This window comes from Eulemur rufifrons, chromosome 2, assembly GCF_041146395.1.
Source record: "Eulemur rufifrons isolate Redbay chromosome 2, OSU_ERuf_1, whole genome shotgun sequence".
NCBI lineage: Eukaryota > Metazoa > Chordata > Mammalia > Primates > Lemuridae > Eulemur > Eulemur rufifrons.
Window position 1 is genome coordinate 6976380 of NC_090984.1, and position 26238 is coordinate 7002617.

The 26238-nt window shown below is 54.4% G+C and overlaps 3 protein-coding genes across 5 annotated transcripts in view; all 3 read right to left on the reverse strand.

Moving 5' to 3' along the window:
* The window catches only part of PBX4 (PBX homeobox 4), a 48446-nt gene extending 40417 nt beyond the window's left edge, over positions 1-8029 (reverse strand). The window contains exon 1 of the mRNA XM_069494422.1: positions 7934-8029. Coding sequence (XP_069350523.1) covers positions 7934-7974 — 41 coding nt within the window. The 5' untranslated portion in view covers positions 7975-8029. The remainder of the gene's footprint in view (positions 1-7933) is intronic.
* A 2802-nt stretch (positions 8030-10831) lies between these two features.
* On the reverse strand, positions 10832-14170 carry LPAR2 (lysophosphatidic acid receptor 2). The gene is made up of 3 exons (XM_069494433.1): positions 14048-14170; positions 12499-13240; positions 10832-11739 (listed from the first exon to the last, which is right to left on the reverse strand). Exons 2-3 carry the CDS (start codon positions 13238-13240, stop codon positions 11426-11428), a joined length of 1056 nt encoding a protein of 351 aa, XP_069350534.1. The 5' UTR covers positions 14048-14170; the 3' UTR covers positions 10832-11425.
* Positions 14171-15092: 922 nt separating this feature from the next.
* Positions 15093-25348, reverse strand: GMIP (GEM interacting protein). 3 transcript variants are annotated; one of them, XM_069494444.1, is made up of 21 exons: positions 25206-25348; positions 24237-24321; positions 23664-23739; positions 23499-23556; positions 23048-23173; positions 22896-22960; positions 22682-22789; positions 22123-22203; positions 21875-22045; positions 21643-21780; positions 21053-21249; positions 20301-20407; positions 20138-20227; positions 19738-19815; positions 19510-19664; positions 19124-19312; positions 18890-19027; positions 18602-18798; positions 17937-18297; positions 16080-16146; positions 15093-15947 (listed from the first exon to the last, which is right to left on the reverse strand). In XM_069494444.1, exons 1-21 carry the CDS (start codon positions 25222-25224, stop codon positions 15574-15576), a joined length of 2880 nt encoding a protein of 959 aa, XP_069350545.1. In that variant the 5' UTR covers positions 25225-25348; the 3' UTR covers positions 15093-15573. The 3 variants fall into 3 exon arrangements, with proteins under 3 accessions (XP_069350545.1, XP_069350554.1, XP_069350562.1); XM_069494453.1 differs by lacking the exon at positions 19738-19815; XM_069494461.1 differs by lacking the exon at positions 19738-19815 and having other exon boundaries at positions 15136-15947; positions 20138-20218; positions 25206-25290.
* Between the last annotated feature and the right edge of the window lie 890 nt (positions 25349-26238).

Sequence of the window (26238 nt, forward strand, 5' to 3'; positions counted from 1 at the left end):
ATGCTATGTTACCTAAGACTCCATCTCAGCAGACTAGAGCGTGTTACCAGCTGCCCTTGAAGCCAGCTACCACAACACGCAAAGGCTAGTGGCAGAGAACTACAGGCAGCCTCTAGAGCTAAGCGTAGCCCCTGTTTGACAGCAAGGAAGAAAACAGGGACCTCAGTCCTTTAACTGCAAGGAATTGAATTCTTCCAACAACAATTCCAGACTGGAAGGGGTCCCCGAGCTCTGGATGGCAACATGGCCTGGCTGACACCTTGACTGCAGCCTTGTGAGACCCTGGGCAGAGGACCCAGCGGAGCTGTGCCCAGGCTCCTGACCCAAGGGAACCATGAGATAATAAATGTCTATTGTTTTAAACTGCTAGGTTTGTGGTAGTTTGTTATACAGCAATAGATAGCTGATAACTTAATAGATTATAAGCCAAAGAATGGGAACTGTGGGGAGAAAAACAGGGCTGGTGCTGGCATGTTTAACAAGCATATGACATGCTCTACCAAATTCACATATCTGCATTAAAAACCCAAGTAACATTCCAAAGAAGGAGAAATAGTAAATCCTTTAAATAAATAGAGAGACTTCCAAGGAGTCTTCTAAATTAAAAACAACCACCAAAAAACCCAAACCAAAATTCTGAATATTGTTTTAAAACCAATACTAAAAATCTGTAGCAAAATGACTGACAGTCATATAGAAAATGCCAGAAAATGAAAGCAGAGAGTGTTATACCCCTCCAATCTTATTTATGCAATATTTATGGGACAAAATTTATTGTAGAACCTATATGTTGGTCACTGTGTCAGGACCAAGGAACATGGCAATGAGTAGAATATAATCCACATTCTGGTGTTTACCAACAGTATGGTATAGTTCCTAATTTTAGCTATAATATACTTTTACAAATTATGAAACAATCTGTTAGCAAGGTGTCACTTTAAATGACTCAGGAATTTGGAATTTAATTTATAGATGCATTTAGCCAGCTGCAGTGGCTCAGGTCTGTAATCCCAGCACTTTGGGAAGCTGAGGCGGGAGGATCGCTTCAGCCCAGGTGTTTGTGGCTAGCCTGGACAACATAGGAAGACTGTCTCTAAAACAAAAAAGAAAGAGGGGAGGGGAGGAGAGGGCAGAGGAGGGGAGAGGAGAGGACTGCAGCCCAGGAGTCACATGCCCTCAGCATTTCAAAAAGATTCTTTGCAAAAGTGAAATTGGGAGGAATCACTGTGATGTCATCAGATGTCATCAATCATCTATAGATGTCACCCTAAAAACAAACCTACAAACAAAGAAACAAAACAGTTAAGTAAATGGGGATTGAGAATATGTAGGGATACCTAAATTCAACTAGAGAAGTTATCACAGTAATTTAAGCAAAATGAAGCCTTGGGCCAGAAGCTAATTTTGGAACCAGGAAAGAAGAAAAATTCTTTAATGTGACACAAGAAAAAATCTGTAGGACTTGAATAAAAAAATAAGTTTTTGTATTGTTTTTTTTAAGCTAGGGTCTCACTCTGTTGCCTAGGCTGCAGTGCAGTGGCACAATCATAGCTCACCGCAGCCTCAAACTCCTGGGCTCAAGTGATCCTCCTGCCTCAGCCTCCCAAAGTGCTGGGACTACATGTGTGAGCCACTGCGCCTGCCAAAACTAACTTTTAAACGGAATAAATGTGAAGTCTGTGAAGAGTTCCTTATTTCCTCATTTGTTACTTGACTGATCCAACCAACACTACTACATTTCTTACTCAAAACCACAGCTTCTCTCTCTCCTGATCAGAAATGTGAAATGGCTTCTCACCGCCTGCCTCAATACACTCCAGCCCCTTAGCAAAGCAATCAAGGCTCTTCCCCAGCTTCTCTCCGACCTCTGCGCTTGGGGAAGTCCTACTTCTCTTCCAAGGCCCAAGACTACGACGGGCTGCCCTGTCCCAGCCTGGATTCATTACCCTCTTCTCTGTTCCCTTTAAACCATTTACCACGGCCAGCCTAGATGCGGCTTCGATGCCTGTGAGGAGGGTCTTAACTTGCTCATTTTGGAAACTCTAGGCCCTACTTGGCACCCAAGCTGAGCAAAGATTTATCGAACTGAGGAAAAGGTAGAAGCCAGAGATGTCAAACTGGCAGAGAGTAGAAATGAAGAGTTTGAAGACAGAGCTCTGACATCTCCAGATCTAACTGGGGCAAGTGGAGAAGTCAAAAACAGGGCTGAGAACCGTTGGGCTGCATGGTTAAAGAAGGGGGCAGGAGAAGCCAAGGGCACCTTTCGTGCTCCGTGCCTTTGTGACACACATGCTTGCACCCAGCCTAGAATGCTGTCCTTGCTTTCTTTGCCTGAGTCCAGATCATGGGCATCCACTTGGAGCATGTTCCTGTCCCCAGCCTGACTTAATCTGGATTCTGGGGTCACACACTCCCATTGCCCATGCTCCACCAAGCTCTTGTCTTGCTGAAGGGCTAATTCCTCATTGCTGTTTTTGGTCTGCCGGCCACCATGCCAGCATCTGCCTCTCCAAAAAATGAGTCTCCTTTCGGGACTCATTGCTGCATCCCCGAGCCCAGCACAAGACCTGGCACAAAATAAAAGTTTACTGACTAAATGAGATTTCATTTGTGAGAATGTACTTTAAAAAATGTCCTGTGAAGCCTGAGTCGGACTGTCTGATTTCCACAGCACCCAATCACCTCTGAGCTCCTCTGAGCAGGAAGTGATGTCAGATTTCAGTGAATTCTGTGGTAGGCCCGGGAAAAGCAGGGACAGGATGCAGCTCAGCACTAGAGTTCAAGAGAACATGCCCAAATCTCTATCCAGCTATCCGCTATTATCCAGCTACCCGCTATTATCTCACCACTTTCTTGTCTAGAAACTCAGTAAAACTTACTTCATAGGATTCTTGAGAGGTTTAAATGAGGGAAATTATCATCATCATCATCAACCACTGTGTTCTGATAACAGGCACTCAAGTCACTGTCACCAAAATGAATGAATGGTACTTGCTCATTTGTGAGATTCTGCACATTGCCTTACATTTCATTAATAAAACCACTTCAAAAGGGATTTTGCTAAGATCCTAGATAGCTTCAGGAAATTGTTTTAAAATCAACAAAATTCAACACTTAGAAAAGTACACCACACCCATAATCCTAGCACTCAGGAGGCCAAGGCAAGAGGATAACTTGAGGTCAGGAGTTCAAAACCAGCCTGAGCAACAGAGAGACCCTGTCTCTACTAAAAATAGAAAAAAATTAGCCATCTTTACTAAAAATATAAAAAAATTAGCTGGGCATGGTGGTGTGTGCCTGTAGTCCCAGCTAATCAGGAGGCTGAGGCAGGAGGATCCCTTGAGCCCAGGAGTTTGAGGTTGCTGTGAGCTAGGCTGATGTCACTGCACTCTAGCCTGGGCGATAGAATGAGACATTGACTCAAAAAAAAAAAAAAAAAAAAAAAAGTACACCAAGAACAGTAAGACTTTCCTTTGGTACTAGACCAAGTCAAGCTAAGCATGCTAACCTAAGACAGTAACTAAAGCCCGCAAGCAAGCTAAGAAAAAGGACCATGGAGCATGAAGGTAACTGGTATCTAATGAATCTCCTTAAGGATAATGAAAAAGAAAATTTCAAATATGAAATTCTACTTCCCAGGTATGGGCTAATAGATCCTCTCATGCTAATGCTATCTGGTTCTGGGAAATTTCAAATCATAAATTCCCCTGAGCCCTTGCATTCTTTGAATGGGTATGCTGAAAGCTGAATGCTCACTGACATGCATTAACATACATATTATAATGGCTTCTGTCCTGCTATTTACTATTCCAAAGGTACCAAGACTGGGGGAACACAATTCAGGTGATAATTCATGCTTTGCCACTTCAGTAAGTTTTAAGGACAGTCAAAATTACATCATCTCCCCTTAATTATTAGAATTTAATCCATATTATAAACAAAGTCAATGTGCGGAAATACTCAAGGTATTAAGAAAGTTATATGGCTGCACACGGTGACTCACACCTATAATCCCAGAACTTTGGCAAGCTGAGGCGGGAGGATCGCTTGAGGCCAGGAGTTGAAGACCAGGCTAGGCAACATAGTGAGAGCTTGTCTCTACAAAAAATTTTTTTAAAAATTAGCCGAGCGTGGTGGTGCATGCCTGTAGTCCCAACTGCTTGGGAGGCTGAGGCCAGAGGATCACTTGAAACCAGGAGATGGAGACTGCAGTGAGCTATGATCACACCACTGTACTCCAGCACCTGGGTGAACAAGCAAAGACCAAGACCTTCTTAAAAAAAAAAAAAAGAAAGTTATGCAAATCTCTACTAGTAGAAAATACCTATCTCAGACTAGTAAAAGTCAAATTAAAAAAAAGTTCGGACAAATCTTTTCTTCTCAAGAAAAGCTATGAAGGCTCTGTTAGGTTGCCTAAAAGTTAACTTCTAAATATAATCTTTTTAGTTTCAGATATTCCACCACATACCGAATTGCTTGCTCCTAAAACATGTACAACAGTGACCATTCTCCAGCATATTTTATTTACTATATGTAAAGTTTTCTTGCCCTTTTAATCTGATAACCTAGATGAAATGGACCAATTCCTTAAAAGATACAACTTGCCAAAACTCCCACAAGAACATAAAGACAGTCTACACAGGCCTATGTATTAAAGAAATTGATTGAATAATAACCTTTTAAAACATAAAGCACAAGGTCCAGATGCGTTCATCAATGAATTCTTCTAAACATTTAAGTTAGAAATTATATGAATTCTCTACAATATTTTCAGAAGACAGAAACAGAGGGAATACTTCCTAACTCATTCTGTAAGGCCAGCATTATTACCCCAATTCCAAAACCAGACAAAGACATTACAAGAAAACTACAGACCAATATCTCTCACACAGTAAAAACCCTCAATAAAATATCAGCAAATTGAATTCAACAATGTATAATAACAATTATATACTACAACCAAGTGGGATTTATCTAATCCCCTAATCTAAGATGGTACATTCCAAAGTCCCCGATGTCCTGTCATTAGCTGTGTAGCTAAAAGGAAGAACAAGACATAGTTCAATATTCCAAAACTATTTAGCTATAATGACAAACTGACTTATGTACAAGCACTTGAAGCTGCCTTCCTAATAATGCAGAAAGGTGTATTTAAGAATCCAGGTTTAAGAAAAGCGGTATTTTTTCCTTCTTTAAACACACTTCTGGTGATGAAACAGGTTGAGGGGGCCTCACATGTGAGATGAAAAATTCTTTCTTGCTAAACAGTTGAGCTGAACTGACTCCAGGGGTTACGAAAGGGATGGTGGGCACATTGAAAGAGGGCAGGGTCAGAAAGACTTGCAAAAGCCTCACTCTGTCAGTTGATCAAGAGACAAAAAATCTGCTTCCCCTCCCAGGTTGATAATCTACCAGGCTGCAGAGTTTACTGTGAGGAAAAGACCCACCCAGCTGTGTTTTCTCCAGAGTGGAGTAAGTGGTCTGCCTGGGGACTGAAACCTGTTGTCTGAACCCAGGTGACCTTTAGGGCCTTGAGTTCATCTAAAGGACAGGTCCAAAGAAGTGAGAGAGACTGGAAGCTTCCAAACTCTCAAAATAAAAGCCCCAGGGGTCTTCCAACCTCAGAAGGAAGCCAGGAACCAGGAACCAGCTACTTAACAGCTATATTATCAAGCATGAATATACCCCCCTATTTAATTTCTTAGACATAAAACAAAAAGTGCTGTCTTTGAAAACAGTAAGGAAGAGGTGACTGACTGCATTCCATTCTGGGGCACACTAGAATCTCAGGAGACTGCTGCAAGGAAAAAGCAGCCGTCTTGGGGCTGTGCTAGGTCACAGATGCCTGAGGAAGGCCACATCTGAAGGCTCACTTGTTAAGCTGCTCCTGCCCAGACTGGAAGGAACATAGGCAGCTCCCAGGACACATCCAAAGCATTGCCTCTGTGTTGACATTCCTGGGTGTGAAGAGTCCATCTTCCCCCTCCTCCAGCTCCTATTAATCCTTCCAGAATCTCCTCAGTGCCAGGAAACTTTACTGAATGCTAGATGCCCGGCATTGTGCACAGCCCTAGGAATGCAAAGAGAAGTACAACAAAGTCCCTGCTCTCAGACCAGCCTAACAGGGCATCACAGAAAGGCACCCTCGCCTGGCCCAGCTCTTTTGCACCAGGAATTACCTCTACATAGAACACTCCTCTTATGACGACTACTTATAAATTAGTCTTCCACACACCCTACTTCTCAATAAGTTCCAAGAGGGCAGAGAACATCTTAGCCATCTTAGTATCTCCAGCACCTGGCACAATATTCCAAAAAGTAGAATGGAAATAGTTGGAGGGCAATGAGGACTCCTAACTTTCCAGGTAGGGGCTATGGAACTGCAGAAAGAGTCAACATTCCACAAGAAGTCCAGATTGATGAACAAATGCATGCTTTTATCCACCTTTTCCTTTGCCTCTTCCTTCTGGGGACTGCTGTTTACCTGGTTTTGTATCCCCCAGTGGCTGCACGGTCCTCACCACCAGACCTGAGTTCCACCCCCAGGGACCATTTTCACCCCCAAACAGGTCCCATTGAACAAGGCCTCATCCTCCAAAAGGACTTCAGTCTTTTCTGTTTTTTTCTAACAAAAAACTCCAGCGGGCCCCAAACACAGTGGGCTGCCTTGTGAAACAGATTCTAGCAATCCTGGCTGGCTGACACATGCGTGAGGTAAACCAGACAGGTGGGCTTAAAGTCCCCTTGTTTTGCCCATTGCAAATGGAATAAAATCCAAACTTCTTACTGAGACTTGTAAGCCCCGGGTGATCAGGTTCCAGCCTCCCTTCAAACTCAACTCTTTCTCTCCCTGGCTTCTCTCTTCTTTTTCCAGGCTGGGAACTTTCTCTCCCAAGCTCTGGTTCCTACAGCTCTGGAGGTGCTGTCCCCTCTCCACAGCTGCCTTTCTCCACCTGGTTTCCTACAGCACAGATCCCTTTCCTTTTAGCCTTTTTTTATTTTTATTTTTTGAGACAGAGTCTCGCTCTGTTGCCCAGGCTAGAGTGAGTGCCGTGGCGTCAGCCTAGCTCACAGCAACCTCAAACTCCTGGGCTCAAGCGATCCTCCTGCCTCAGCCTTCCGAGTAGCTGGGACTACAGGCACTGGCCACCATGCCCAGCTAATTTTTCCTATATATTTTTAGTTGTCCAGCTAATTTCTTTCTTTCTTTCTTGTTTTTTTTCAGTAGAGACGGGGGTCTCGCTCTTGCTTAGGCTGGTCTCGAACTCCTGAGCTCAAACGATCCGCCCACCTCGGCCTCCCAGAGTGTCCTTTTAGCTTTTACCAAAACTTATCTTTTGCTACTTACTTTCTCTCTCCGAAACCACAAACCTGAGAGCAGGCACTATGTCAGTACCCAGCTCAGTGTCGGCCACATAGTAAGACCCCAAAACATACTTGCCGAATTCAAAAAAATGGGACCTCCGTCGCTACTCAACTCCCCCACCCACTGACCCTTTTCTGGAAAGTTCCACACCAAATCACCCCGGCTCAACTCTTCGGTCTCCTACACCGACATTCCCGAGTCTCAGTCTCCTCCACTCACGCTCCATCATCTGCCCTCAAAACTTCCCACCCGCATAAGTCCTATTAACCCAACCACGCCTCAAAAGTCCCGCGTGTGCCCACCTCCCACCCCGCACTCTCTCACGCCAACTCCGAATCCTCTCGCCCCGGCCCGAGCTCCCAAAACCTTCACTCCGCTGTTTAGGCCCGTAAGGCCGGTCCACCCCGTGCCATTTTAACCCCCTACATCCTTCGTCCTCGCAACCGCCCTCTCGGCCTCCGCAAGCGCCCCCGGCAGCCCTCGGCCCCTCCCCGCCCCGGGCCTCTCCCCCTGGCCGCCCCATCCCCGCGCCAGGCTGAGGGGCCCCGCCGAGCCCGCGGGCAATACCTGGCCTGCGCTTCGTCCAGGCTCTGGTCAGTGATGGCCATGATCTGCTGCAGAACATCGCTCGTGGCGGGACCCGGCCGGGACCCGGGCGGCTGGGCGTCCATGGGCGGCGCGGCCGGGCGGGCGCGGAGGAGGAGCCCCCGGGCCAGCAGCGCTAGCTCGCGGGCGCCTCAGCCAACCGCCGCCGTCCCAGCGCCGCGCGCGTGCTCGCTCACGAGCCTGGGCCCCACCCCTAGTCACCGCCTCCAGCCAACCGCCGCCGGGCACCGCCCATAGACACGCCCCACCGCCGCCGTCAGCCAACTGGAGCTGCGCACCGCCTCCGGGACTCGCCCCGAACAGCCCCTCAATAGCCCAGAACGCAGTTGGGGGTTGCTAAGGCAACGGCACTTCTCCCCGCCACCCTCCTCCAGCGTGCGCGAGAGCAGCGCCCGTACCTTTGCGCTTCAGGAGCCCTAGTCCGCACCGTACCTCTCTCGCCGCCCCCGCGTTCTTCGGTGGCGTCTCTCGCATCTCCTCACAGTCCTGCTCCTCCTCAGGGCCTCCCGCTTCTTCTCAGACCTCCCCACTCTTCCTCCAAGCCACTCCCTCCGCCTCAGAACTCCCTACACCTCTCAGAGCCCTGTCAACACTCCCCACTCATCTCAGAGCCCCATTAACACCCCCCACTCACTTCCAGAAGCCCGGAGCCCCAGACCCCTGCCCAGTCCCCTAATGCTCCCCTCAGCCTCACCCCATCAGGTGGGTCACGAGGGCTCCTGGCCCTTCCCCTGGAGCTTTCCAAGCCCCTTTCACCTGGCCGAGGGGTGCAGGTGTGCGTGGCGATGACAGGAAGGAGGTCAGAACTGAGTGTTTTTCTCCTCTGCTGAAATCAACTCTAGTCACCTTTCCAGGTCCAGTTTAAGGGGGACCTCGCTTGTTTATCCATTCTCTGTCTACAGTGTTCCCTGCCTAGAAAATGCCCGCACGTGGCTACCAAATGAAGGAAGGATGTTTACTGAGTGCCCACCCTGTGGTGCACCCCAAGTCAGAGCGAATCCTCACGGGCCTTTGTTTCTAGCTGTTAGGACTCGAGGCGTGTAGAGAAGGATCCTCATGCAAGAGAAAAGGAACAGACTGGATGGGAATCCCTTCTCCAAAGTCATGGGACCTCCCGGGGCCTGTATACTGAGGACAGATTCCAGATGTAGTCTCAATAAAGGGTCCTCAGACTGGCCGGGAACCCTTCAGAACAGAGCCCATTTTCTTTCGTTACTGCTGGAAACGAAATTCAGGAGAGGAAATTCAAACACCATATGGTGTGGCTGGATTTCGAGGTGTCAGGAGACTCTAAAGGGGACAGCATGTATGAACAACAGGGGAAGCTTCTTGTTGAAGGAAACCCAATGCTTGGCCTCGATAACAGGAAGTAATAGAACACATGGGGACCGCGAAGAGCTGTGTCCTATACAAGAGGTCAGCCTCTAGCACAGCACTGCCCAGGCGGCCTGAAAGGTAGTGTGTCCTTCAGAGAACTTGGCAAGGAGGGCAGCGAAAGCTTCAGGGACCAGCAGAGACAAAAACTTGAAGCCACTTGGTGGAAAGGAGAGATTGACAAGAGGAAATGGGACAAGATCCCAAAGGAGACCTGAGGGGTACAGGTTAGAGCCTGGAGGATGCTGATGCGAGGCAGCCAGCTTAGAGCACCTGAGACACAGACACAGCTGCCTTTTGGAGGCCATTGGGGGTCTCTACACCATAGGAATTGGTTTGCTGCCTTGGCACCCAAAGTGACATGTCTGTCCAACAGGCTCTGAGCCCCATGGAGGCAGGGACTGAATCTTTCGTGGGTGTGTGCCTCGGTCCCTCACCTCTGGATTTAGGTCCCAGGCCCTAGGAGCCATGCTGCCCACCATGGACCTTGGAGAAGTACCCAACACCTCAGTTCATTCTTGCCTCATCATAGAGGAGACAGCGAGAGTTTTCCCAAAAGGAAACCTGGACCCATTTAATGTAGATGGACTTAGATGTTTTTTGGTCCCTCAGCAATGCATACTTCAGTGGTTTAAGATTTGGCCTCTGATGAGAGACCTGGGGTCAAATATCAGCTGTTACTCAGCATGGGAAACTGAAGTAGAAACATAACCCTGTCTGGGAGCAGAGAGCCCAGGTCCTGGCCCACACTGTGCCCGGCGGGGGCATCTGAGAGGGGGCTCATCATGGGGCTGGCACATTTGAGGCTTTGGGGTCTGTGGGGTGAAGTGAGGAAAGCACCTGGGTGAGCTTGTGACCAACTCTGGGCTTTGTGGGAATCTGAAGCCCTTTCCCTAGGGAACTTTCAATGCATTTCTGTGCCCTTTCCAAGCTGTGTAACCATGGGCCAGATTGCAACCTGTCTGAGCCACTATCCTCACATGAAAATAGGTGTAATATCTGTGCCATAAGATGCAGGCGATGATTAAATAATACACCTAAAGTGCTATCGGTGTGCCAGCTCTCAAGTTCTGCATCCTGCTACTTGGACCCCACTATCTGTTGCTCCCAGTGTGAACGTAGGTGATAGGGTAGGCAATGGGATAGACACTGCTGGGGATGGGACCTTTAACAATCTGGACTCAGACAAGAAGGCAGGCAGGAATGAGAGGGCTCATATGGACCAGAGACCACCCTGGGCTCCAGAGGAGGAAGACAGACAGGCAGGTGGCCAGATGGAGGCAGGAACAGAAGGAGGAGACAAACAACAGAGAAAGCAGGGGACAGATGCAAGACCCCACCAAGAAAGAGTAACGGCCAGAGACTGAAGAGGAATGAAAACAGGGCCAAAGCGATGCCGCACTGAAGGATCCCTGCCAGGCCTGAGCCAAGGTCGACAATTTCCGGACACAGGGACAGAATGTCTGAATTGATAACAAAAAATGCTTTAGAGACCTCAGAGTGAAAAGAAAGGTTTACTCCTCATACCATGCCCTCCCTGTGGACCCCTCAATTCTGACAGGGACAGGCCAGCCTGTGGAGTATGTTAGGGGCCACAAACCTTTCCCAGCTCAGCACCCCTCAGTTCGTGCTGCTAAAGAATCACCTTTGGAAAGATGGTGTGTCCAGAGTCCATCCTTGTTATCCTGTCACACTGGGCATGATGGCCAGAGACAGCCCTCATCTCTCCCACCCTTAACACTCACGGCATCATACAGGAGGAACCGTTCAGTCCACAGGGCTTACCAGGGATATAAAGTAACAACAGAAAAGTGTCCGTTAATAAAACCCAAAACCTGAGATGATTGGAGAGCCAGATTCCTGCACTCCTTCTGACTCTCCCAGGCACTTGGAGATGACCCCAAACCCCTGTGCCCTGGGTAGGCATAGCTGTGTGCCTGGGGAGGGCTGGCAGTGGTGCTGTGCCATGCCAGTCCTGGGGTCTGCCTTTAAGTCTGTCCCACTGGTTGGGTTGAGCCAGGTGCTGCATCAGGGGCTGCAGATGTGGTGCTCGCTGCACCCCACAGAAGTCCAAGGTAGCTAAAGAGTGGAGTCCATCAGGGAGTGACCATTTTCAGGAAGCATGATGCGAGTGCTGGCACTTGCCTGGGCAGAGGATGCACAGTGGGCAGACGCGTGGGTGGACCGGCGGAGGCACACGCAGCAGAGGAGGTGGCGGAAGGTGCGGCGCATCTCAGCATCTCGGCATGAGTACACCACAGCATTGACCAGCGAGTTGGCCTCGGCCAAGAGTAGGAAATACTTCTCTACAGCCAGGACGTTGCAGGATTTGCAGTCCAGACCATCCAGGAGCAGTACCACCTGGCCTGGTGTCCAGCAGACCACAAATGCCCCTGGGGGATGGAGGCCGAGGTGAGCAAGGCAAAATGTCGGAAGGCCTGGCACCTAATGCTCTGAGCTCAGGGCTGGGGCAGTCTCTAGAACTTCGGCAATAACTGTGCAGTCTGCTAAGAGGGGACACCTTTCCTGACTGGTATACCGTGGCCAGGGCCCTGGACGTTTCAACATGGAGATTTGTTCAGTGAGGGAAAGGAGGTCACCATGGGACAGGATGGTTACTTGGTTGGGAGAAAGGAATCACTGGGCAGGGTTGGTCCTCGTTCTGGAAGGGTCGGGTATAGCCTCAGGGGGGTAGTTCCTGCCACCTCCCCCACCCAGTCTACTGTACATCCAATAGCCAGAGTGACCACATTACTTCTGCCAAAAACTCTTAGTGACCACACTACTCCTGCTAAAAACTCTTAAGGGCTTCCCATGGAACTCAAAACAAAATCTGACTCCTGTCCTTGCCCCTTGGGCCTTGCTGACCCCTCTTGCTCACAGGCCCAGCATTTCCTCTTCGGAGGCTCTGGCCTGGTCCTGCCTTAGGGTTGTCACCTTCTATGTTCTCTTTTCCTTTCCCCAGCACTCAGGTCTCTCCTCAGATGTCACCTCCCTGGAGAATATTCCTCACCCCAATCATCTCCTCCCATTACGCTCTATCAGGTTACTGTCAGGTCACTTGTTTTGTTCATTGTCTCCCAGGGTCTTTTGAGGGGTAGGGTAGGTGGAGTTCCTGTGGCCCAGGATGAGCTGAGGAGGGCCCCACTCACCCAGGATGATGACAACAGTCTTGACCAGGCTGAGCGTGGTCTCTCGGTAGCGAGGGTGGCAGCTGACGTGCTCCGCCATGCGCTGTACTCGCCGCCGCACATAGAAGAAAATGCGGGTGTAGACAGCCACCATGAGCAGGAAGACAAGTAAGCTGGACAGTGCCCAGACGGCCAGGTAGGAGCGGCTGAGCAGGGGGGCCATGCGCGAACAGCGGTCCAGGGCACAGAGGCAGTGCCAGGAGTGGGCAGGCAGCAGCCCCAGGCCCAGCGCAGCCACCCACACGCCCACGATGAGCATGACCACACGGCCACGGGGCAGGCGGCTGTGCAGCTGCACAGCCATCACGCTGCGGTGCCGCTCTACGGCGATGGCCAGCAGTGTGGCCACTGACGCCGTCAGGCTTGTGTCTAGCAGGCCCTGCCGCACAAACCAGCCCTCAAGTGAGAGCCGGGCCGTGCGTGGACCGGTGTGGAACATGAGGAAGAGGTAGGCCACACCAGCAAAGAGGTCGGCGGCAGCCAGGTTGCCCAGCAGGTAGTAAATGGGCTGGTGGAAGCGGCGGTTGGAGGCAATGGCTGCTATGACCAGCAGGTTGGTCAGCAACACCAGCACACTGACAGTCAGCCCCAGGGCCACCACAATCACATCCTTGGGCCGCCAGTGAGAGCTAAGCTCCTTGCCACTGTTGTTGTAGAAGAAGCCAATGGTCTGGTTGTAGTAGCACTGGCCCATAGTGACCATCTGGGGGCACAGAGAGAGACAGATCAGTGACTGTGGCCCTGTTGGAAAGATACAAGAGGGGGCAGCAGGCAGCCAGAGAGGAGGGTCAGGACAGACAGGGCAAGGGTCTCAAACTCAGATGTCTCAGAGCAAAGTGGACAGTGGTGATCTGGAAAAAGCAAGCTCCATGGGGTGGGGGCAGGGGAACAACTGTTTCTTACCTACTAATAAGACTTTTATGAAAGCTATCACCCAAGTCAATCCCTTGTTTTGTTAACCTGGAGAAGCGAAACAAAACCCATGTACAGTCCAATCCCAGCACACATGCTACCAATCTGTGACCCAGTGGGGCTGGGGATTAAGGAGAGCTAGGGCAGGACAAAGGGGTGAGCTGTGGGGGACGAGATGAGGGAGGGTCAGTTTGGTGCTGGGGTCAGTGCAGGGAGCAGAGACCAGGGAGCGTATGTACACAAGGGCGAGGTCACTTGCTGGGACCCTAGGGCGAGTGGGCGGTGCTGGGGCGTGAAGGCGACCAGCCGACTAGAGTGTGCAGAGAGGCAGCCTCAGAAGCTGGGCGGCAGGATTTGGGCGCGAGTGTTTTCGAAACGGGCGGGGCACCGAGCCGTTCCGGTGGAACGAGGACCCTGGCGGATTCCGGGACAAAGACAGTGGGTCCCGGAGGCCGCGGCCGGCCGGGCCTCCAGGCGCCCCCAGGCTGGGGAGTGGGTAGGGATAAGGGAGCAGGGGGCGGCGCCCCAGTCCTGCTGGCACGTGCTGCGCCCTCCTCTGGACCGGTTCCCACCCTCCTCCTGTCCGTGCTGGCCTCACCTGGGCCGCCCGTCACGCCGCAGACCGGTCGGGCTCGCTGGGGGTCGGGACGGGCCAGAGGCCCATGGCCCGGCAGCGAGAGCCGAGGAGCGTCCGGGTGCGCCCGGCGCGGGCTGCCGAGAGGGCGCGGCAGGCGGGGCCCCTCCCCCGCGGTCCCGCCCCCCCTCCGCCACCTGGGGGAGCCCCGCCCCGCTCCCGCCACCTGGGGAAGCTCCGCTTCCGCGGCCGCGCCGGGGGCGGGGTCGCCCGGAACCGCAGCCCCCCTATTTCCTCCCTGCTTCGCGGCCCCTCGGTTGCCCCTCTCCATTTCCGGCGCGGGACCCCCACCCGGGTCCCTGCACACCTTACGCGCCTGCAGTTTCGAGCCTTCGGGGCCGAGTCACTCAGCGACCCGAGGATTCCCGCCGCGACCTCGCGCCGCCCGGCCGCAGCTCGGGGTGGTCTCCGGGTCCGCGCCCTACTCCAGACCCCCCACCCTCCCAACCCCACCCCGCTCTTTCCCTCGCGTCCAATCGGCCGCCGAGCTACAAGCCACGCCCTGATCCGACTTGGCTCCCACCGCCGGGACCCCGGCCCAGCCTCGGCTCTCCCTGCTCTCTCCCTGCTCGCGGCTCCGGCGCTGCCTCCTTGCCCCCGCAGACCCGCCCCAGCTGACCGTCGGGCTCACTTAAGTTTTTTGCAATCCCGCCCCGGCGCCCCTCACCTCGGGACGGCGCTGTCCCCTGCACGGCCCTGCCTTGCAGCGTCCCCTACGCGTCGTCCCCGGGCTCCCACGATCCAGAGCACACAGCCCCATTGTCCCGGTTATCTGCACTTTGTCATACTGTATTTGTTTGACTGCGCAGGACCAGTCGGGGACGCGGAGCTCCGGGAGGGCCGGCATGACTCAACCTCAATTGCCTGTAGGTGCTCCCGGGGAGTTTGGTGATAAAGGGATGGGGCCTCGGTTTGCCTGATCGGTAAAGTGGGAACAAAGGGTACTGCCCTCACTGGCCTCTCTCCCCTGCAAGCCTCCCCCGGCAAAGACAGACATGCAAGGGTACACAGGACACAGTTTATTCAGAGGCCATCAGACCCCAGACCCCGGGCACCACCAGGATGTAGAGTCTGGGCTGTCCACCTCCTCCAGGAACTCTTGGAGTCAGTGAAGGAGGCAAGGCAGGGATGAGGGAATGACCACAACTAAAGTAGCAAAAGGCACCCTTGTCCAGGAGTAGGAGACTAGGGTGGATTCCAACGATCTCATGACCTGTATTGACCCTGAGTATTGACCCTGAGTGACCTCTGAGCCTGAGTGGCCCTGCTGCCTGGCAGTGACCTGTGTCTGGAGGGAGATACTGGGACATTGCCCCCACAAAGGTTTTAGGCCTCCTTCAAGCCATGTAGTCTTTTGTTACAGGAATTCTCTGGACCCCCCCAACATTGAACTCCTGGCCCAATGTCTGGCCACCAAGTTGGCGGAGCTGGGGAGACATGGGTCCATCTTCTCAGTCCTGGGCCCTTCCTTAGTCAAGGTGGTAGGGTGGTCAGAGATGGTCCTCAGCTTCCTCAGGCTGGGGCTCCGAGAAGCAGGTGGCCTTAGGCACAGCCTCACTGTCCAGCTTGGAGAGTAGCCGGGCTGTCTCCTGGGTGATCTCAAAATGCTTAGGCAGAGGGGCACGGCGCAGGGGGCTGCCCTCACGGGAGGCGGCAGCAGGGCCAGGCCCCCGCCCCCGCAAACTCCCTCTGGGCACTGATGTGACTGGGGTCTCTTCGCACAGCTTGGAAGCCACCAGGGCCAAGCCGGACAGCTGGTGGGTGACAGGCCGCACGCCCCCCCGGGGATACTTCACTGGCTGGCGGCTGAAGTGGCCACGAGACTGTGTCCCCAGGAGTAAGTCCTCAGGGCCTTGGCTGGATGCTGTGGAGTGGGGTGGTCAATGCTGAGCACCCCCAAGTTCTCTGGACACCCTCCCAGGAGTCATTTCTCAGCTAAGCCACCCTGGGGCAGGGGCACCCCTAGAACTTCTGAGCTACTCCACAACAAACTCACCTTCCCCTTCCCCATCTTTGGTGTCTTCGGCCTCTTCCTCTCTCTGGTCACCCTGTGGAGTTGGAATCTGCAGGGAGAAACCCAAAAATGAGACCCTAACAATAAAATCTCAGTTCTTTGAGACTCCTGGAGAGCTGAGGGCTTGTTCCTGGATTTTTAAAAATTCCTTGGCAATTGTGGGGATAGAAGATGCCCTTAAAAGTATACTATTTGGCTGGGTGGGGTGGCTCACGCCTATAATTCCAGCACTTTGGGAGGCCGAGGAGGGAGGATTGCCTGAGGCCAGGAGTTTGAGAACTGCCTGAGCAACATAGTGAGACCCCATCTCTACCAAAAACACAAAAATTAGCCAGGCATGGTGGTGCACACCTGTCATCCCAGCTACTCGGGAGGCTGAGGCAGGAGGATCCCTTGAGCCCAGGAGTTCGAGGTTGCAGTGAGCTATGATCATGCCACTGCCCTCCTGCCCCAGCAACAAAGTGAGACCCTGTCTCTAGGGCAAAAAAAAAAAAAAAAAAAAAAAAAAAAATTCAGGGAGTAGCTCAGCCATCTCCACATTAGGACTAGGCAGTGCCTCTGAACTACCATCTTGTGCTGCTCTCTGCAACCGCATCAAGCTTACTTCTACTTTCTAGTATATCTGTGTATGTTCACCGTTCTGCCTTTAGCTAAATGGTAATAGCAGCTTGAGTTCTTTCTACGTTGAGTTCTTGCTTTTCACTTTATGAACCATTCCAGTTCTCAGAGACCCACAGCTCACTGGCAGCCCTTCCCAGCTCTGGGCTGCTATGGGGAATGCCCTTGTTCTCAGGAATGGCAGGTGTAGCAGGATACCAGGAGCACAGGCTTTGGGCATGGATTGTTCTGGCCACTGCTGCCATTTTCCTGGTTCCCAGCTGAGCTCTGGATCCTGATGCGTGAGCTCTGTTAAAGATTCACCTGCAATGGCTCCCCTTTTAGGGTCACTTAACCACTCAGGGCCTGTTAGGACTGTGGACAGGATGGCGGGAAGCCTATATAGTAGCCCGTGCATAGCAGGTGTGCGTCCATCAGTGGTCTGTGCCCCATTCATAACAGGTGCGAGGTCAGTGGCAGCTGGCAGAGCCATCTGGGCCCACTCCTCTTTGGCCTTACTTCCCACCACCTTCCCCTAATTCATCACAGGATAAGGCTGTGTCCTGAACACCAGGCATGCTTCCGCAGGGCTTTTGCACTGGCTGTTCCCTTTGCCTGAAACACCTTTCCCTAGATCTCTACATGGCTTGCTCCTTCCTTACATCCTTCCAGCCTTTGCGCAAATCCACCTTCTCTGTGAGACCTGCCCACACCATCCTACTTACTGCTACAAACTGCCCCTCCACCTCTTAACCTTGGTGCTCCTGCTGTCCCATCCCTCACCATACCCTTTCTGTCCACTGTTACACTCATCACTGTCACCTTGTAACGTCCTACATAACTGACTTTGTATCATAGTTTTTGTTTATTGTTGCTCTTTCCCCACTGGAATGTAGGTGCTGAGAGGATGGGGTCTTTGACTATTTAGCTCACTGGTGTATGTGCAATGCCCAGAGCAATCCTTGGCATATAGTTAGTGTTCAGTAAACATTCTGTGGAAGGAATGAATGGTCACCCACGTTAGCACCTCTGCAGGGCTGTCTCCTGCTGTGACCCATCATTGCCAACCACTCCATCCCTCACTATTCCTTCCAGAACGAGTGCGGGTTAAATGAGGAGGAAGAGAGGAAGAGAATGAAAGAGATTTTAAAGGGAAAGGAAGGAAGGAAGACAAGACAGAGAGTGACAGAATTAAACAGAGAGAAGGCCCTCTCCAAGTCCATGGGCCCAGCAGGTTCCTACCTCAGGGGGCGTGGCCTCTGCATGCTTCTCCAGGGTAATCTGGGGCTTGGGGTCTGAGTCGGGGTCCAAGGCTAGGACTGGGGGCTGGGGGTCCGGGCCAAGGTGTGGCGGTAGCAGCTGGGGGCTGGAGTCTCGGGGTGGGTACTCAGTGGCCAGAGGAAGCTCATCCATCCCGAAGATCTGCTCATAGTGAGCAATGAGGAATTCCACAAGCTGGGCCTGGTGCCCTGAGTCCAGCAGGCAGGTGACAGGGATGGTGCCGCCTGCCCACGGACCATCCCGCGACCGCAGCAGTGTTGGCCCAAACACAATGCCCAAATTGTTGGCAGACATCTTGTTTTCCTCAAACTGTGCAGCCACCCTGGAGATGGTATGAGAAGGGTCAGGGCACGGGATGAAAGTAAGGGTAGGACACACAGGCAAGCCTAGCAGTGACTTGCCCATGGATGGCTAAGTTGTCTGGATCACTGTTTGAGACCAGCAGCCACGTGCCCAGAGTTGGGGGTCAGGGGTCAGTACCCAAAGTTACCAGTCACATATTAAGGTTCAGAGTTCAGAGAACACATGTCAAAGGTCTGAGATCAGTGTCAGGGGTCAGCTGCAGGTCAGTAGTCACATGTTGAGGGAAAGGGGTCACATTTCAAGGTTCAGGGACCCGTGCACACCTGAACAGATGGGCCACCAGGTGGCGCAGGGTGTTGTAGTTAGAGTCAGGCAGCTGTACCAAGAGGGTCTTCAGCGATCGGATAACCTCGGGGCTGGGGCTGGGGGTCCCGGGGTTGTCCCCAGGGTCTGCATGCAGGGTCTTAGCCAGGGAGATGAAGGCATCGTAGAGGTGGAAAGGGATCACGGGATCGGTGAGCTGGGGGTGGAATGGGTGGGGGTGACAAGAGTGTGGGTGCGCTGTGGAGGGTCCTCAGCCTGAGTCCCCCCACAATCCCCTGAACACCCACCTCCTGGAGAAATCGCTTGAGGACACTTGAGACATCGTGAGGCGAGTTCCCTGACAGCTCCACCAATGCGCGGCCATTCTCAAAAGCCTGGCACAGCCGCTCCACCCGGACGCGGGAGCCGCTGACCCGGTAAATGCCCTGCAGAGCAAGAGCAGGAAAGGGACACCTGGCTCATGATCCAGCCATTGACAGGGTTGGGTCACTTCTGGGGACAGTCAGGGGTCAAGGTGGCACCTGCACACCCAGGGCGCGGTGTTCTATCTCGGCCGTGCACCTGGTGATCACAAAGGGAACCTCTTCTGGGAAGTCCCTGGGCAGTTGCAGGAAGTCGACCCCAAAGAGGGGTGTCCGGGTGGGGAGCCGCTTGTGTCCACAGAGGATCAGCAGAGTCTCAAGGCAGCGCTTGTGGCAGGTCAGAAAGCACTGCAGGAAGGTCACAGGGTCAGGAAGGTCATTGGGGGTCAGTGGGGGAACAGAAGGTCATAGGGCTCCTTGGGGAACTGGAGATTATAGATCATCAGATCAGGGCACGTTCACAGGCAGCAAGGTTGTAGGGATCTCAGGTCAGGGAGGTGATTGGGGGTCAGCAGAGGCCATTTGGTCATCAGCCCAGGCCACACCTCCTCACACTCGATCCCGCTGACCATGAAGGCTTCGCACTCGCGGCACTTGGCTGGGCCCCGCAGTCTCCGCAGCCGGTGGGTCTGAGCCGCACTGGACAGTGTCCACTTCCTCAAGGGGCTGCCCAGCCCGTTCTCCAGCCCGTCTCCCAGGTCTGCAGGGAGACAGGGTCAGGGGTGCCTGGTCCACCTTGCGTCCCATCCTGCCCCACTTGCTTCCAGCCTCACCAGGGTCTCGCTCCTCAAAGTCATCTGAGGACTCGGTGCCTATGGACGAAACCTTCACCAGCCGCCGTGTGTCAGGGCCTGGGGTCAGAGAGTCACAGAGGTTGGGGGTCACAGGGGTCATGGGAAATTCCCAGGGCTTCCAGAACTACTCACAGATGCCCACAGGGAAGGAGTCAGAGGTCAGGAGGGGGGATCAGACAGGTCAGTGATTAAGAGTTGGGGAATGGGTCAACAACTTGGGGGTGGTTCAGAAGTTGGATCAAGAGAATAGGTCAGAGGTCAGGGGTGCGGGGTAGGTCAGACATCAAAGGATAGGTTAGAGATTGAGGGTCAGAGCTTGGCTAGGGGCTGGAGGATGGTCAGAGGTGGGCTGTGGGTCAGGGCCAGGTCCTATCCCCACCTGGGCTGGAAGTGGGAGAGTCCATGGACCGCGACTCACTGCTGCCACCCATGCTGTCCACATCACTGCCTGGAGTGGGGCCTGGAGTCCCTAGGTGGGGACAGGTCAATAAGGATGGCCCCTTGCCCTGGTACCGTCCCCACCCCGCCCTCACTGCACTTACCCTGCCAGCTGGTGCCTGAGTCCTCCCAAGTCCCTGGCTCAGTAGACCTCTCATCCAGCCTTGGAGGTAGTGGCCCGGAGAGTTTCTTTCTGGTGTCCAGAGGGGAGCTGAAATGACAGGGGCTTGAGGGCTTGATGCCTAGGAAACCGGCCTGGAATGATGGCATGCAGGCGTTGTGTCTAGGTCCCACCTCCACGTACTTGGGTCTGCAAACCTTGATGCCCATGAACATTATGGCCCCTTTTTCTTTTTTCTTTTCTTTTTTTAGAGACAGGATCTCACTTTGTTGCCCAGGCTGGAGTGCAGTGGCCCAGTCATAGCTCACTGCAGCCTTCAATCCTAGGCTCAAGGGATCCTCCTGCCTCAGCCTCCCTCCGGAGTAACTAGGACTACAGACACGTGCCACCAGGCTCCGCTGATTTTACAAATTTTTTGTAGAGATGAGGTCTCGCTATGTTACCCAGGCTGGTGTCCAACTCCTGGCCTCAAGCCATCCTCCCACATCCGCCTCCAAAAGTGTTGGAATTACAGGAGTGAGCCTCTGCGCCGGGCGATCGTGGCCCCTTGAATGCAATAGTCCCAAAAAGGGACAACCCGAAAAGGGACAACCCCTCCAACTCCCAGAAAACCTCAAGAGTAATAAAATTCCAGAGATTTTGAGTTCTCTGACCTCGAGTACCCATCCCCATGGTGCCAACAGCCTGGCATCGCGACTCGGGGGTTCCTTCCCGACCCCCACTCCTGCGGCCCACCTGTGCGCGGAGGGAATGAACTCCTGGAAGAAGAAGGCGGGTGGTGGAGGTGGCGGGGCCTCAGGCTGCACCGCCCGCACGAACTCCTGGTAGCGCTGGCCGGGCTCAAAGGGCTCGCAGCACTCGGCCAGGGCGGCGAAGGCACGGGGGCCACGCTCTGCCTGCGCCCCTCTGAGCTGGAACAGGCCCAGAGTCACCTGCGGTGCGGAGGCAGCAGGTCAAGGAGGGGCGGGGCCTGGGAGCGGAGCCAGAGGTAGGGCGGGGCCTGACCCTTAAAGACCGGATCTGGATCGCGGCGAGGGTTTGTGGGCGGGGCCTGTCACAGTGGGGCAGCTTAGGGACTAGGGTAGATGGCCCTGGGATGAGTGGAGGCCGGATCACCTTGGGGACAGGACCCCATGGGCGTGGGGCTGAGGCCGAGGTGCAGTCAGGTCTGGGGTGAGAACTGGCGGTGGAGGGAAACGGACTAGTCCTAGTGCCCACAGTACCAGGTGCCCCCAGCGTGATTAGGGGCGGGGGGCGGGGTGGAGTGGGATTCAGCCGGAGTCCAAACGGGGTGAGGGCAGGGTGGCCGTGGGGAAGGGCCTCACCCGTCTCAGCACTTCGTCCCCCTGCAACACCAGCTTGCGCACGTGGGACACGATCCGCTGCTTGGCGGTCTCCAGGTCTTGCTGCCGCGCGTTGGCCTCGCGGACACAGGCCTGGTACAGCGCCTCTGCCTCATGCGCCTGGGGAAACCGAGGCCAGAGAGCACATGGGGCAGACAGCGGAGGGCAGTGGGGGGTGCCAAAGCGCCGACGGGGCTCGTGGCCCGGTCCCCACCTTGGCCTGGGCCTCCTCTCGTGAGCGCCGTCGCCGCTCCTGCTGCTTGCTGGGTCCAGGCGAGGCCTGGGGGGCCGGATCCTCAGGGGACCCCTGAGAGCGCGCCCGCAGGTCCTCACTGCGCTGCACATACTGGAGCTGGGCCCGCCTAAGCGCCTGCACCGCCTCGTTCTGGGGGGTGGTGGCAGGAAGGTCAGTGCCCCTGCCTCTCCTCCTTCAGCCCGCCCCCCACCCGCTCCAGGTCTCACCATCCGCTTCTGCTCCTTCACCCACTGCTCCTTGAACTCCTTCCGCCACTTCTCAATCTCAGTCCGTTTGGCAGCCAGGGGCTGGCAAGGGTGGGGGATGGGGATGCTGCCTCTGGGACACCCCAGAGGCACCCACCCCATCCTTCTACTCCTGTACCCATGTGCTTTGCCTGCTCTGGACTCTACTCTGAGTCTATATTCTCACCCCCCTTCCCCCAAGGTCTTCTCTCTCAGACTTGCTGTCCCCCACCCCCGTGTCCCCACGCAGAGCCTCAGTGGTCACCCCATTCTTTCTGCCTGGACCCAGAGACACTGAGACTTTCTCCTAAGAACACTCAGCACCTCCTGCCGCTCCCCACAAACAAACAGAAGCACGATGATTTTGCAATGGCACAGGAAGCTGGGTTTGAATCTCTGCTGGGTAACCTTGGGCAAGTTTCTGAGCATCCTGGAGCCTCAGCTTCCTCATCAGTAAAATGGTGATGATGGCAGTGACGCCTTCCTCCCTGGTTACTGTGAATGTGAAGGACAGCAAGGTGCCCTTTTTATACCCCCTTACCTGGTAGTAGTCTCTTTTCTGCTGGGCCACTGTCTCCATGGCCAGGGCTCCCAGGTTGAGGTCGTGCTCCAGAAACAGGGTATAGATGTATTGCAGAGGCATGTGGCTCTGGGCCTGGGGGTGAGGGGAGAATGTAGGAGGCCACTGAGGATCTGTGGGGGCAAGGCTGGGGTTCTGGGGGCTTTGGGCTCTCGGGGGGCCTGGTCATGGCTACCTGCTGGTGGATGGACACCTTGCCAGCTTCGGCGATCTTCATGATGCTTTTAGCAAACTCCAGCTCTAGGGGGAGAAACAGCAGGGGTTCTGGGTCCAGCTGGGGTTTGGGCACTGCCTCTGGCCGAGGGTGGGGACAGAAGGGGTCCTCACCATAGCTGGCTCTCTTCTCTGTCCAGGCCAGCAGCTCCTTGGCATAGCGGGTCCAGGTCTTGGCATATTCCAGGGCTGCGTCCACACCCCCCTTGGTCCGAATGAGCCGCAAGTCTAGTTCCTCCCCTGGGACAGATGGGTGGACCCCTGGTTTCTGAACCCTACCCTCCTGTGGAAGCCTTCTCTGAGGCCCCAGACCAGTCCAGTGAGTGGCCCCTGTCCTACACCCTCACAACTCCCCAAACATCCCTGTGGGATCATTTGTCCTGGTTACAATTTTACAGATTCTCTACCCAGACTGGGGGCTCCCTGAGGGCAGGGGCTGGGATCTATTGTGTGCACTGTGTTCCTGGCACCTGACAATGCCTGGCAGGGAACAGGTGGTCAATGGTGACTTGTTGAAGAAAGGACTCTCTTCTGCCCCCATAGTCCTGGTCTCAAAGCCCCCTACCTGTGAGGGGTGCAGGACCCTCTGGGGAGGGGCTGCTCCAACAGCTGGCTTCACTGTTCTGGTGGGGAGGGAGATGGCATTCAGCAGCAGACAGAGCAGGGCCTTGCCTCCCTGATGCCCTTCTTCCTGGGGCCCCTCCTCCCTGTCCCCCCACTCCTTACTCACCACAGCAGCTGGGGGCGCCTTGTTAGGCTCTGGGTCTCCTGGGAGTACAGGGTCTCCAGCCAGCATCTCAAGGGTCCTGGGGGGTAAGGGTGTCAGGATGCCACACTCCACCCAGTCTGTCCTGCTGAGGGCTGCTGGGGACCCTGGGGCAGTTTGGGGGATGGTCCTGGACATCACCTCTGTGGCATCTCTTGTATCTGGGAGGTCTGAAGAATGGGGTTTTGAGGGAACCAGGTGAGTTTTTTTAATGGGACTTGAGATAGCATTTGAAGGGCCCCAGGTAACTTTGGGGTTCATAGAGTGAGAATATATTATAGAGGGATCTCAAATGTTTTAAGGGGTCACAAGAAGGATATGTGGGGTCCTAGGACCACTTTGGGGATTTCCAGTCAATTTTGGGGGGTGACTTTTGGGATATACAGGTGTCTTGGAGGGTTCCATCCTAGACTTCTCAGATTATTAGGTAAGTTGGTCTGGATGATGCAGGTTCCAAGTGAGGCTTCAGGGCACCTAAATGGTTAGGGATTTGGCAGATCCTGGCAGGATTTAGGGGTGACCCAGGCTCAGACTCACACGTTCCCCAGTGAGATTTCAAGGTTGTCCAGGCTCTGGAAGATGTCACTGTACCTCTTCCTGCCCTCGGGAGCTGGGGGAAAACCTGGGGGAAGAGAGTGTAAGACATGGGCCAACCACTGCCTCCCTCTACCCACTACACCACAACCAGTCTCATTAGAAAGGGACGGTGGGGCTGGGGAGTGGGAGAGAGAAAGAGAGAGAGAGAGAGAGGAGTGTGGGATGAAGGGAGAGTGGGCTTGGGTGGGGCCAACTCTGGGCAGGCAGATGGGCACAGACACTACCAAACAGAGACAGCTGCTCAGAGGTCTACGTGGACCCAGAAGCGAGCAACAAAACAGATGCCCCAGATGCTGCCACACTGCCCTGAGAAAGAGACCCTGCTTCACAATGGAACCACATGGACTCCAGGCCAGACAGATGGAAATACACAAGGGACAGAATGGAACAGAGCCTGAGGCAGAAACACACATGGAGGAACTGAAACCACGAGGGACATAAAGACAGAATGACACTCCACATACACTACAGACACAAAGACAGCCGGAAGCACAAGTCAGACCTTGCCACATTTCTGCTGCCGCCCCCGCCCCCTCTTCTAGGGGCCCCAGATCAGCACTGCCTGCTTCCCAGGCTATGGAGGAGCCCTGTGGGGACCCTACCGTGTTGCCCTCTCCCTCAACGGTCGTGACACCCTGCCCCCATCACAAAAATCAGAAGCAGAAGCGGCCACTTCCCCTTCCTGGGCCCCCTCCCCCAGGCGACCGGGGTAAGGGATAGGAAGGGGGATGGGGGGAATCAGGGGCTGGTGTCGCAGGCCCCTCCTGGTATGAGGGTCCCCACAATGGAGGATCCTTGCAGCCTTCCCATTCAGGCTCTCCAGATGGAGAGGGACAGGCGTATAGCCCCTCAATTTAGGAGGTGAGAGGATGGTCCAGTGAGGTCCCTCCCGAATCCCAGAACCCCTACCCGGCTCTGCTGCATCCATGGCTAGGACCCGGTGTCGCTCGGCGGGGACCACGATGGGGACCGGGTCGCGCACCGGCGGGGCCCAGCCCCGATTTCCTGCTGCAGCTGCGGCTGCTGCCCGGTTTCCGCGTCGCCCCGCCCAGTCGAGGCCACGCCCCCGCCAGACGGCCACGCCCCACAGCCCGGAAGCCCTGCGGGCGCGCGGGACCAGCGCCGCCCGCTACACTGCCCGGCTAAAGACCCCTGAGCGACCACCCCAGCCTGCAGAGCCCCGGACCTGGGGATCCTAAGACCCATCCGGGCCAAGCTTTCTCTCCCCAGATCTTTTTGCTGTCCCAAATCCCACAGAGCCACGGCATTCCCCGCCCCCAGTGATCCCACGGAACCCGCCCAGCCCCCGACGCCTGTCCGAGCACCTACCACCCCATGAAGACCCAGTGACGCCCTGCCAGGAGGTCTCTTGGACCCCAACCCATCTGGGCCCGACTTTGGCCAGGAGGCCTTAAGTCCTGGCGGATTCCAATCGAATTATAACGCTCTTAAATCCGACACCTCTGGGATGGGGAACCCCCAGTGACCTTTAAATCTGAATTAATTTCTCAAGGCCCGGATTACAGCACAGCTAGAGTGCCCCTTTTAGGCATGAGGGGACAGAAAGGTCCACTGTCCTGGGGCCCCCACCCCCAGTATCTCAGGGAGTCAGTGCCTCTCCAACATTCTTGACTGTAGGGCACGCCTGCTGTGGGGTCTCATGTCTCTTCCTCTCCAGAGACCTGTCCCTGGGGCCCATTCCTCTGCCCCCACCTTGCTCCTGTTCCCAGGGACTTCCTCAGGCCACTGACCACACTCTGCCAGATGGACCATGAAGCAGCTGAGGGTAAAGGGTGGGGAGTGGGAGGCTTGTCTGGAAGCCCTGCCCTGGGAGTTGCCACAAGCAGCTTGTCAGTTATGAAAAGGTACCCACGGCCAGCATTCAGTGGAATGTGTGGCTGGAAATACTTGGAAGTATGTTTATTAAAATGTGAAACTGAGA

Bases quoted from the DNA above. Each gene is read 5' to 3' on its own strand.
- LPAR2 (XM_069494433.1), bottom strand. From the start codon at position 13,240: ATGGTCACTATGGGCCAGTGCTACTACAACCAGACCATTGGCTTCTTC. The intron at 11,740-12,498 runs GTGAGTGGGGCC...TCCATCCCCCAG, and splicing joins GACTGTTGTCATCATCCTGG to GGGCATTTGTGGTCTGCTGG.
- GMIP (XM_069494444.1), bottom strand. The intron at 23,557-23,663 runs GTGAGTAAGGAG...CCTCCCCACCAG, and splicing joins AGGCGCCCCCAGCTGCTGTG to AACAGTGAAGCCAGCTGTTG. The intron at 15,948-16,079 runs GTGAGTTTGTTG...CCCACTCCACAG, and splicing joins CAAAGATGGGGAAGGGGAAG to CATCCAGCCAAGGCCCTGAG.